This window comes from Empidonax traillii, unplaced genomic scaffold (genome assembly GCF_003031625.1).
Source record: "Empidonax traillii isolate 1590-97213 ecotype Southwest subspecies unplaced genomic scaffold, ASM303162v1 scaffold773:size403244, whole genome shotgun sequence".
In the NCBI taxonomy this organism is placed as follows: domain Eukaryota; kingdom Metazoa; phylum Chordata; class Aves; order Passeriformes; family Tyrannidae; genus Empidonax; species Empidonax traillii.
The window spans coordinates 103,921-115,995 of NW_020955966.1; the positions used below are offsets into that span (position 1 = coordinate 103,921).

The following is a 12,075-nucleotide window of genomic DNA, read 5'->3' on the forward strand; positions in this document are numbered from 1 at the left end:
CCTTTTCCCAGGCCAGTCTTTCTGTCTCTCACAACTCGCACTCCCACGACATCTCCGCAGACCTGGAAGTGTTCTCGCACGGCATCGTCGAGGATGTCTGCAGGCAAGCACAAGGGAACGGATCTCTCTTTGGCAACACACACAGCTTTAAAGCCTGGCCCAAACCCCAATAATATTTCACATTCACCAATTCAGGTACACGGCATCAGTGGTTCAGAAAAACCCCAGCAAGTTAACAATATAAAAGGCTATTTATTTTGATAGTTACCCATTCTCCTGCTTTGAAGAGTACAGCATAAATCACAAATAAGAATGAAGGCAAAGACTGAAATAAATTTTTCAAATAATTTCATTTATGGTTGGAGCACAGTGGAAATTATGATTCCTGCTACATTTTTGCAGCTCCTTCTTACGCCAGCATTTCTTTCTAAGAATTAATGCTGATGATAATGAGCTTGAGCTGGCAGTTCTTCAAGTCAAATGCTCAATGAATTTTAGCTGAATGGGGGAGAAGGGATTTACAATTTCCAATCACAGCTGCTACACAATTATTTGGATAATAACTGGATATGCAATGCTTTCTCTATCTCATGCCTACACAAACAGACAAGTGTGATGTATCATCACAAAAATACAGGTTATTCTCTTTTTTGAATAGTTATGCTTCATACAATCCCCTTACACAGATATCAACATTTCTCTATCAAGGGGAAGGGCTGAACTTAATAGGATGGGTGTAACCACAGCAACAGGACTTCGACGTGCTGAGAAAGGTTCAGGATGCTGAAGCAACTTCAGAGCATGGCAAATCACAGAGTCATAGAATATTCTAAGTTGGAACAGACCCACAGGGATCAGGAGTCCAACTCCTGGCCCTGCACAGGACATGCCCAAGAATTGCACCAGGTGCCTGAGAGCATTGTCCAAACACTTCTTGAACCCTGTCAGGCTCGGTGCTGTGACCACTTCCCTGGGGAGCCTGTAACGTCCAAACCTTTTTCTGCAGCGTGTACACAGGAACACGCAGTCCTGACACAAGCTCTACACAACAGGGACTAGTAATGTCACCACAATCAGATTTGTCACCTGTCACGGTTTTCAGAGAGGTCAAGTGTTACAGACTGAGGTTCAAAGCCTGTTTGTTCCAGTGTTACTGTTGCAGTACATGGTACATGTGGCTCTGCACCAGGCCACAGGCACAGGGAAAGTCTTCACCCAGAGTATTTACACATCCACACAACCCCTGAGTCAGATGCTTGTACCGAGCACCCTGACTCTTTAATATCCTCACATAGACCACAACCAGTGACAACCCCTTCATCTGCTCTCCAGTCTACTCAGAAGCAGCTGAGTACTCCTCAAGAACTGCTTCAAGTACTCCTCAGCTGCATGGTAAACACCTCCACAGGGGTAACAACTGATCACCAAGAGCTGTCTGGGCACAGTCACTAACCCTGTGGCTCACACATGAGAAGCCATCTCATCAAAATGAGAAGCCATCACTGTCCATCACTTTGAATTGGTTCACAACAGCTACTGGTGGAACCCCTTGAACAGTTCAGAAAGCTATGGCCTGTGCAACTTAGTCATATTTATTTAAAAAACATCAAGTAACAAAAAGAACTAAAGCACTTGCAGTGCTACCTACAGTAAAGAAAACAGTCAACTTGCAGAACTTGACAAAAACTTACAACCCCTTCAGGTGCTTCCGTTGACAAACAAAAATTAATACCAGCAAAAGATATTTAGCTACCTAACCATGCTACCCTAAATATCGAGAAACAAAAAACCTCATGTCAACATATTCCATAAATTTTAAGCGACCCTGATGCATAACAACCCACTTTTGACCTACCATATGGGAGATTTCCCAAGAATACTGATCGTTTATTGTCATGCTAAAGAAAACAAGAGAGAGGGGAAACAGTAAGTTGTTTGTTACAGAAAAAGAAACCCAACAAAACAATCAAACAAAAACAATAACTCCCCCCAGCCAAACCAGAAAAGTTTTTCTAGTCACACATCTTACTTACTGAACTGGTTTTAGATGCAGTGTCAACTCTGATGTGAAATCCACTAGCAATTTCTGTTCCATTCCTTTTTGTAGCCAAAAGCAAAAAGTTTTAAAAGTGAATTGAGTGTTAATTAACTTAGAATGTCACTTCATCCAAAATGCAGTGTATTCAAAATGCAAAGTTGCTTTTAAGTATGAACAAACATTCTGTTCTTGATTCAAGCAAGAGTGGGGAGATTGCTTAAATTTAGCTGCAAATCTCCCTGAACTCTCTCTTCAATAGGGAACGAGGAACAAAACTGAAACTTACTCCTTCAGAGCCTTCTCAGCACCACATTCTTCCTTAAAGACAACATAGGCATTAACAAACTTTGCGTTGGGGTGCACCTTGTGCCTGGAACATGAAAAAGACACATTAATGTTTAAATCATTTTGATTATATGCAGTGAACAAGCACTTCTTGTTGGACACATCTACGCCTCTGCTCGTTTCATGCTCACTAGCAGCTTCATTTCTCTTACAGGTCAAGCTAGCCCTGTATGTCCAAGGGAGTCCCACCGTGTACAGCCTGTCTATGCACCCTGAGCAAGCTTCCTCAGCTCATAAACGTATCCAAAGACTATTAGTAACTTCTTCCTTCCTAAAATATAAGAAATGCAACCTCAGGTAACAAATTACTGGTGCACATGGCGCATAATTCTTTATCACTTATCAAGAAAACTTAATACACACAAAGGTAACGACAAAAGACAAAACCCCACAAAACACATTAAAAAAGGCCTAATATAGCCAAACTTTTAAAAAAACAACACACAAAAAATTATTTTGGCCTTGAAAAATAAAGCACGGAATTCACAAAAAGGAACCTACTTGATTGCTGCTACCTTTTTGGATATAGTATCTTCTGCTGGAATCTTTAAGATAAAAAGAACTCGAGTTAGGTGTGCCTAGTGTCAACTTATCACAAAGACTCGTTCTTGAAGACAAACAGGAATTCAACCAGTGCCATTCCCACCCAAAGCAACGTAGCCAGGACAGTGAGCAAATGATGCAAGTGGCTCATCTTAGAGATGATCTACAAAAACCTTGGAGTTAGAGAGCTTTTTTTGTCTGTTTCTTGAGTTCCACGACTGTTACTGTCAACTATTTTAGCAAGTACACCAATTTACAATCAACATGTCTTACTACTACGAATTAAAAACAGGTAAGTAATGCCTTAGCTGAACAAGCAATAATAAAGGCATTCCTCTTTGAGAGAACATAAAGCTCTGATTCTGGATCAACTGCTGCTACAGGAAAAATGCATTTGTGCTGCTTCTGTGGTAACATATCCAAGGCTGCTTCTAATGCGAAACCTACATGCCAAACCCACTTCTGAACTAATGAGGATATAAGCCTTACAAACAAACACTATTGCCCTTTAAGACGAACAAAAAATTTTGTTACATAAGATCTGAAGAAATAACATACCAAAGACCGGAAGCGAATTGACTGGATTTGTCCATACTTCTTAAAAAGAGATTTCAGTACCTAAACAAAAGATATTACAAACATTCAGTACATTTTCGCACCCTGGCAATGAGAATGATTGTTCAATATTTATTAGTAACACTGTTCTTACACTGTTTTCCTTTTATGAGGTCCCTTAAAGGGCTACTAAAATATGCAAGTAATTCGCAACTGTTTCTGTGTTTCTTGTGTCAGCTTCTTCTATAGACTGCCAAAGCTGAAGCCCTGTCCTTTACTATGGAAGAAAGTATAAATTTAACATGTTCTATGCAACAGTCTGAAGCGCTGCTTGCATTCAAAATTAGAAGCAGACTTAGTAACTGCAGTTCTCATTTATTCAGTCATTTTTTCACTGACAGAGAAACAGACCAATTCTACTCAAGAAAGACAAACCGTATCTACTGCTGTGAAAAGCCCAACTCCAAGAAACCTGAGAGATAACCTCTAATGGTTTCTGAGAATGAGCACTATTTTCCACTTTCCCAAAAGCAATTTCAGTCACAAATGTGTGGGACTTTTCAGCTGGAAACATCCCCTCAGACTGAGGACTGCTGTAACTCCTTTCATTCCTTTAGCTGACAGAATCCACCCACGTACCTGAGCAGTACAGTCGACAGGTAAGTTTCCAACAAACACCGTTCTTCTGTCTACCGTTTCATCAGCCACCTTTTTTCTCTTTTGTTGTCCTGCAGTCGTGCCCGTAGGTGAATTAACAACACTCTTGGTGACGGCTTGAGAAGCCTTTTTCTTTTGCTTCGTTTTGTTTTGAAACAGTTTTTGATTCTCCTCTTCATCTGCCTGCTTCAAAGCGTTCTCTCTTATCAGAAACAGACACACAGATTACAATTGATGGGCATAAACCAGGGGGTTTGAAGTCAAAGAACTGAAGCCTCCAAGAGAAATATTTTAACTTACACTTTACATTACGTTCAACATAAAATTTCAAACATTATTTTGTTTATTATGCATTAAACAAACATATCTGACCGTTCCATATCATGGAAAACTATTTGCTATCCCGAGGACATTACATTCACTATTTAGTAGGAGTAATAAAGAAATACTTCAGAAATAAATAATTTGATAGCCTCTAAAAATGAAGTGAAAAAAAACCCAACCATCTCTGCATGCTAGAACTAAAGACAGATTTAATCCTTCCCAGTATCCACAATACTCAAAACAGACAAACCTTTGGAATTCTGTCATGCTCTACCAAACCTCTATCTATCCAAACCCGTCAATGAGCAGATCTGAAGGAGCCCCTGGAAGGCTGCTGACATCAACACAGCACACAGGTTCCATGGGCACGGAAGAGGCAAAAAGACACAGTGCCAAAGAGGAGGCAAGGTGTTAGCCTCGTGCTACAATCAAGTGCACTTTATTATCCAAACTGCATCATATAACCTGCTCTGACAGCAGAGCAACCAAATGCTTGGTTCAAGTACTTAAGAGAACAGACAGTGTAACAGAGGTTCTGTGTCACAGCAGAGGTCAAGCATGATCAGCACAAGTTCCTCTGTCTGGCACCTTGCTCCTGCTGAAATCAACTCTGCTTCTTTGACTCCAGGTCTGCTGGATGAAGCCAACTACGGCTAGAAACATCTCCACGTGCTAGAGAAAACTGGATCCAAGTGTCTTCATCTACAACCTGCTGGACACGGTAGCTCTCTTAACAGGGAATTTGTATTTCACGGACCCAGCTCATCAAGAAGCTGCACCTTTCAGCAGAAAGCTACAGAAAAGTTGCACAATCTTGAAAATAATCTTAAACACTGGGCTGAAGATGAATAGTAGAACCTCATTATTTCGTCAAACTCATGATATTATGATTAATCTAGATGTTGGGCTTTTTATCTTCACCATAAAACGGTCTCACCTACTCACCTGTCAGACAGTTTTTTCTCTGCTTTTGAACGGTCCTTTTTCCCGGCTTTCTTCACTTTTACCGGAGGTTCTTGCACGATGGATGAGCTCTGGTCTTCTGACACTTTCTCCGCTTTTTCCGTACGCTTCCTTTTCTTAGTTTCCTTTAGAGAAACGGACTTGCAGAACAAAACTCCAGGAACTCATGTCAAGCATTTAACACGCTAGAGCTCAACTTGGAGCCCCACGCCCGAAGCCCACCGCTGCAGGGGCCGGTGCTGCACCCGCGGAATCACCCCATCCACCCACCACCCACCGCCCCCCTCACTCACCGCGGGCACGGCCACCAGCACGGGTGGGGCGCCGCCGCGGAACAGGCGTGCGAGGGGCGCGGGGGGCGCCGCGCCCGCCCCGAGGCTGCCCGACACCTGCCCCACCACGTACTGCTCCTGCTCCCTCTGCTCCTTCCCGGCCGCCGGCGGGACCCGCGCCCTCTCGCCGCCCCTGCGGACCCGCATGGTGGATGCGGAGCTGGGCGGGAACGGGCTCGTCACTTCCGACGCGCAGGGCCCGCCGTGTTCCCGGGACCGCCCCCGCGACGCCCCAGGACATCCGCGCCCGACCGCCCCCCGGGAGCCCTCCGAGCGCCGGGGACCTGCCCCGCCACACGGCCAGAGCCTGTCCCAGCCACGGCGCGGCCGTGCCGCGTGTGCGCCCCTTGGGCCGAGCTCTGCGCGGGCGCGGTGGCAACTCAGAAACATCCAGCGTCAGGACGAGATGCACACAGTCGTAAGCTGCACCAGGGGAGGCTTAGGTTGGCCGTCAGGAAGAATTTCTTCGCAAAAAGAGCGATTAGACATTGGAGTGGGCTGCCCAGGGAGGTGGTGGAGTGACCGTCCCTGGAGGTGTTTACGGAAAGACTAGGTGGAGGACTTAGTGCCATGGTCTAGCTGACACGGTGGTGTTCGGTCATAGGTTGGACTCAATCTGAGAAGTCTTTTCTAACCTCATTGAATTTGAATCTGTGATGAGCGTGTGACAGGGTTGTCTCACTGACTGCCCACGATCCTCAGATCCAAGGGAAGCTGAAGCAAACAGGCCAGCTCTTGGGCTGGCACGTCACCTCTTTGATGCAGGTTTTGAGCTGCCAGCATTAGCAACTTCGTTGGCACCAATCCTTAATCGAAGGCAAAACAAGTAATGCAGCTGTGGAACAAAGGGAAAGCATTATTCTTGACATGTGCACCAGGTATCCCCTGCCTTGTCCTCTGAATGCTGGGAAAGGTAGGGACCCTCATGGACCAAGTCAGCCCAAGAGAATACACAAATTGTTACAAATGGGCAGGTGGCTGCTGCATGACTTTTAAGTGGTTTTTTTTTAATCTGCCTTCACACAGGGGAGCGGCACTGCAGGTGACACAGGTGGGGCAGAAGAGGCTCAACCACTGTGACACATCCATATGACACTGGACAAGCCTTTGGCTGGTACATTCCAGAGACATAGTCAGTGAAGCTCAGCAAGAGGCACAGAGCCTCCAGGAAATCTGCCAAAGAGCAGAAAATTTCACAGTGTGATGGGAACTACCCAGTCACAACCATGTACAGTCAACAGTGGAGACTGCAATTTAAAGGAGGTGGGAGCAATGCAGAGCCTTCAAGCAAGGCACGTTTTCTCTTGGCATACGCCAATCTCAGCTATTCCCTACATCATCAATTGTGAGACACACAAAACCGAGTCTGTTGCTCAGCCAAAGTGTAAAGGATAAACCAGGGGGGTAGTTTGTCTTGCTTTGCCTCTCAGGCTGTGGTCTGAGCAGGCACTCAGGAGTTAAGGGAAGAGCCAAGCAGGCACTGCTAGAGGTAAACTTGCTCAGCTTCAAGCACAGTACACGCGCCAGGCAGGGAACTCACCCACATGTAAAGCTGCATTATAATGCATACCCTGAAAAGCAGCTCAGGTTTAACACACTGGAACATGGGATAAAACTGCCTGGCTAACAGAATGCCACTGGGACACAAGTGGTTCTACAAACCTTGAGAGTACCATTTATAGACACACTTCACAGAAGAGGTGCAATGTAAAACATGCAGAACAAAATGTTTGACTAGCCATCAAACTGCATGAGAAGTACAGTAAAAAATTAAATGATCTCTGTATTGAGGATAAGCAAAAATCCTACTAAGGCAAAAACGCCATTTGGGAGCAGGAAAGTGATTAATGATCCCTGTTTTAAACAGGTGAACAAACAAATTCCCTCCGCCCCAGACCAAAGTCAGTAACTGTCACATGAAAAGAAATATGCTGGCAGTAAAACTGAGAGCTGACCAAGAACTAGTAGTGAGTGAAGAGGTGAATTTGCTATTGCTTACCCAGATGTAGTTCCCAGTTACATCAATACCTGTTAGGCCTATTGAGACTGAAAAGCAGAACTGAACTATTACAACTTCGATTCCACTCAAACAGATGAAAATACTCTCTGAGTAGCCCCACTGAAATAATTAGAATTACTCCTGTCAGTGTCAGATTGCTCGTAGTTCTTAACCCAGTCAATGTTTCCTCAAGTTATTTATCATTGTTTGCTCCTGTCAGCTTCATCAGTAATCTGTCATTTTGCAGGTGTAACAGTATTTTGGTTAACTTAACTGTAGCCAGCAGTTTGTTTCAACAGGCACTGCCTTCATGATGCCACGTTTTTGCTTTCTGCTGAAAAAGAGGATGTATTTGAATTAATTGCCAAGAGGACAATTAGCCAATGCACCTGCTCTAATGTATCTTTATATGTCTATACAGCACATCAGAGATCATTTGCTAAACTGATTCTGCAGCTTGACATAATTTTCATGAACACACTACAGTTGCTTAATTAAACTGTTAGAAACAAAATCAGGGATTCACAAACTATGGCATTTTATTTCAGAGGCCTTTGCTTACATTTGTACAATATATTACATAACTCTCCATTTTCTGCAGAACCTAATATATATTTTATAGCTTTTTTCTATAAGCTTTTCCTTCAATGTCTGTCAACAAATTTTTACAGTCCTGTACAATTCTGAATACTTGGAAACCATTTTCAATAAAATCAGTTATAACTTTAAGCGCACACTACGAAGACTGAAAATGCTTTTCTTAGAAAAGTCAAATGAAAAGGATTCTGACACTCTAGCATCTACAAACAAAATGCTTTGAATTCTTACATGTTGTATTGCCAGAAAACAAAGAAAAACATGCCAGCCCCTATTTCCCCAGGCAAAAGAAGTACACAGAACTACAATTAAAACAGTAAAACAATCTGTACAATAAAGTACTGTGTATTAACAGTGCCAGGTATTAAATAGCTTGAATGAACACTTCCGCAATATACAAATGTCTTACAAAGGTATAGAATTAACAGGAGAGAGCTTGGGATCCATTCAACATAAAATCAATACAAGTGAAAACATTTTGAAGTTGGTTTTGGAATTTGTACAAGGCATTTAAAAAATTAAACATCTACCACTCGGCTAGCTAGTTATTTTAAAAACAATTACCCTTTTGTGGCAGTGTTGGTATCAGCAACCACAAATTAAAACCTCACACCTTACTCCCTCTTGAAGTCCTCTCCTTGAAGCTCGTAATAAAATAAGCATTACAAATGAAATATTTGTTGCTTTAAGGGGAAAAGAAACATTTACAAGAAAACACAAAAATATACCTGTTATAATCCATTATGAATAAATATACACTTTAAACTGGCTGAATACAATCTTTATACATTAAGATTTAATACAGTTTGTTAGCCATTTTCTTTCTTTTTCATAATGTATTTTATCAAAATTAAAAAAAAATACTGTTTTATAGAAAAATGGCAAAGTACAGTAGTTTCATTCCAATTAACGGGTTCTTAAAACCCAGAGTAACCTCTTTAAGCCTAATTCAAACCTGTAAACATTAGTCAGTCTTTTTTTTTTTTTTTTTTAAAGGAATCCTCATATTTGGTTATCAGGACTGATGTCAAACATCCTACTAACTGCAGGTTTTGAATAGATGTGCTTGACGTATACAATAAAGCCACTATAAGGTGACTTAGCAGTTAAAAAACAATTAGCTTGTACAAATGAAAATATTTTCAATATTTGTCATAAATAAATGGAAAAATATCAAATGTTCCAGCTTTAACAAAATACCAGGGAATACAGTAAGCCTTACCACACTGATTTTAGATCACCCCAACAACTATATGCTTATTGTCCTGTCTCTACAGGCAGTGAACAGCCTCCATTTGCCACAGTGGAAGGCCTTCGAGTCACTAGACTTACAATTCCCAGACAAGTTGGAAACAATTATTGCTTGAGGAAAAGCAGTTTGTTGTACTTTTTCTTCATAAAAGTGCACTTAAGTGCAAAGTTAGCTTGTCAAGAAACAACTTTAAATATAAAATAGTGCTTGTCTGAATTTTGTGCCACTGTGCAGTATAAAAAAAAAAAAAAATAAAAAGAAAAAAAAAGAGTGGCCCTCAGCAGCCATTAAGTGCAAAGTGCTTTGGCAAGTCCTGCTGTCACCTGCACTCAACTGACATTCCATTCTGTGACGAACTTGACATAGAAGGTTCTGCTAACGTTAACATAACTGCAGCCGTAATGGAACTAGAGGAAGGTGATGAGGAGGAAGATGATGTAGTAGCAGCACCTGCACAGGAAAACACAGGTTATACAGAGTTGTAAATCAAGCAATAAAAATGTTTTCCTATTCAACAACAAGCATCGGTATACACTGACCCCAGCAACTAATGCCTAGCAAATAAAAAGAAAAAAAGCCTCTATTCCCTAGTTTCCTAGTAGGAAATACCCTGACAGAAGTACTCAGCCGTGTGCAAGGCAGTACAGCATTTTTAACCCTTGTAGCCCTGGTTCATCAACCACCCAGATCAAGGGCCCAGCCAAAGGATACCAGAGCTCATTCCTGACCCACTAGCACAGCCAACTGTTCCCTTTCTTTCCTGTGGGAATCAGCACTGAATCTGCACACACACCCTGCTCCGGCAACCAAGCAATTCCCATGTGATGGCTGCAGCTATAAAAATCTTAATACATGTGGCATTTGTCACACTGAGAAAATGATCCTTTTAGCCTTCCTAGAAGCAGGCGCACTAGAACATTCCCTCCAGCAATAGGTGCAGCAGCTTCAGAAAAATGAGCAATTTGATTGGTCTCCCTTAAACTCATGGAATAAACTCCTTATCCTAAGGGTAAAACGCTAACTAGGCCCACAAGCAATACTACAGTAAATTTATCTATAACTTGAAGAAAAGTTATTCGTACCCTTAGATACTTATTTCACTGGATAGAAAAGTTTACATTTTTGGTTGGTTTTTTTTTTTCCTGTATAGTAGTTCCACCAGAACAGCATTAAATAGATTGCATGCCTTTTAATGCTCCCTTACATAGTCACTGGGTATCTAATCCCTACCTTCTGAAGGTCACAAAATAACTGCACACAGCATTTCCCAAAAACCAAACAAACCCACACTCCTTATGGCACATGTTTCCCTATAAATTATCTAGTCTTGTTAGCACCTTAATAATATGACATGCAATTTAGCCCTCTAAAAATAGAATTTAGTTCCCAGCACTTACTTTCCCGCTCTTTTTTCTTTAAGCGCTTTCTTCTTCGGTCAATGGAAGCCACCTCAGATTTCAAGGACAGGTAATGTTTCCTGATTTCTTGCAGTTTCTCTTGGAGAACTGTTATACGCTCAGCGCTAGTCAAATTTTCCAAATCAGCTACAAGGTAAACAATCTTTATTAATTATTGCTTATTTTTAAGCATTTCCAAACACTTCTGAATGTCAGTGAAGTGGGAAGTACTCAAATCTTAGTGATGTGCTTTGAGGTAGCAAACAGGAAAGCTAAGAAACACAGCAACAGCAGCAGCTGCTGTTTGTTACCACAAATTTGTTCATATTTCTTATTATGTTTTACAAGACACCATCAAACACTTTTCTGTTTTGTTTTGTGTTTTTTTTTTTTTTAAGGAAGAGATAAAAAATGAATTCCATTGTCTTGGCTGTGACAGAACAAGCAGGTTACAACAGGAATCTGAACAGCTGTGGGGTGGTTCTAATAGAATCTATAGAGCACGGGCTGTAAGGTATAACCATACAGGACCCTCCTCACTGGACACAGCCAGCACAGGAGCTGCCTTGGAGCTCCCTGGCTGTTTCCAGCTGGGAGCTCTCCACAGCGTGGCACACAGCTGTGGGCAGCACTGGCAGGAGGAATTCTCAGTTCTGTCCAGGGCAGCCACACTGGAGAAAACCAATTTGAAGACATTTAAGAATCATTTAAACTACTGCATGGGGTGCAGAATGCACTTCATTGACCTATAGTGAAGGTAGCACACAAGGACCAAGAGGCACAACTATGTTAAGCTGTGGGAAAACAAAGAAAGCTCAGACACTTTGCAAGTGTCTTTGACTCTGCAACAGCAGGAAATGTGTCAAACAGCACTCCATAGACACCTTCTGCCAAGCAACTTCAGTATATGGAATGCAGCCAAGGTAGAAAGAAAGGAAGGAGCAAAAGCCCTTTAAATATGTTGTACCAGGAAAGCATTCAATGAGTCTCAACAGGCCAGTAAGTGACAATAAAGACCCTTTGCATTACACACTCCTAAAGAGCACCAGAATGTAACTGAGCTGTAAAGAAGT

General features: G+C 42.1%; 2 protein-coding genes across 4 annotated transcripts in view; both read right to left on the reverse strand.

Moving 5' to 3' along the window:
- RBM34 (RNA binding motif protein 34) overlaps positions 1–5,925 on the reverse strand; it is an 8,449-nt gene extending 2,524 nt beyond the window's left edge. The window contains exons 1-8 of the mRNA XM_027901335.1: positions 5,719–5,925; positions 5,408–5,553; positions 4,121–4,340; positions 3,485–3,544; positions 2,885–2,928; positions 2,325–2,408; positions 2,034–2,097; positions 1,856–1,898 (exon numbers count right to left, since the gene is read on the reverse strand). Of these exons, the coding sequence (XP_027757136.1) occupies positions 1,856–1,898; positions 2,034–2,097; positions 2,325–2,408; positions 2,885–2,928; positions 3,485–3,544; positions 4,121–4,340; positions 5,408–5,553; positions 5,719–5,904 (847 nt within the window). The 5' untranslated portion in view covers positions 5,905–5,925. The remainder of the gene's footprint in view (positions 1–1,855; positions 1,899–2,033; positions 2,098–2,324; positions 2,409–2,884; positions 2,929–3,484; positions 3,545–4,120; positions 4,341–5,407; positions 5,554–5,718) is intronic.
- A 2,345-nt stretch (positions 5,926–8,270) lies between these two features.
- The window catches only part of ARID4B (AT-rich interaction domain 4B), an 88,674-nt gene continuing 84,869 nt past the window's right edge, over positions 8,271–12,075 (reverse strand). For all 3 annotated transcript variants that reach the window (XM_027901320.1, XM_027901321.1, XM_027901322.1), the window contains exons 23-24: positions 11,003–11,149; positions 8,271–10,055 (exon numbers count right to left, since the gene is read on the reverse strand). In XM_027901320.1, coding sequence (XP_027757121.1) covers positions 9,925–10,055; positions 11,003–11,149 — 278 coding nt within the window. In that variant the 3' untranslated portion in view covers positions 8,271–9,924. The remainder of the gene's footprint in view (positions 10,056–11,002; positions 11,150–12,075) is intronic.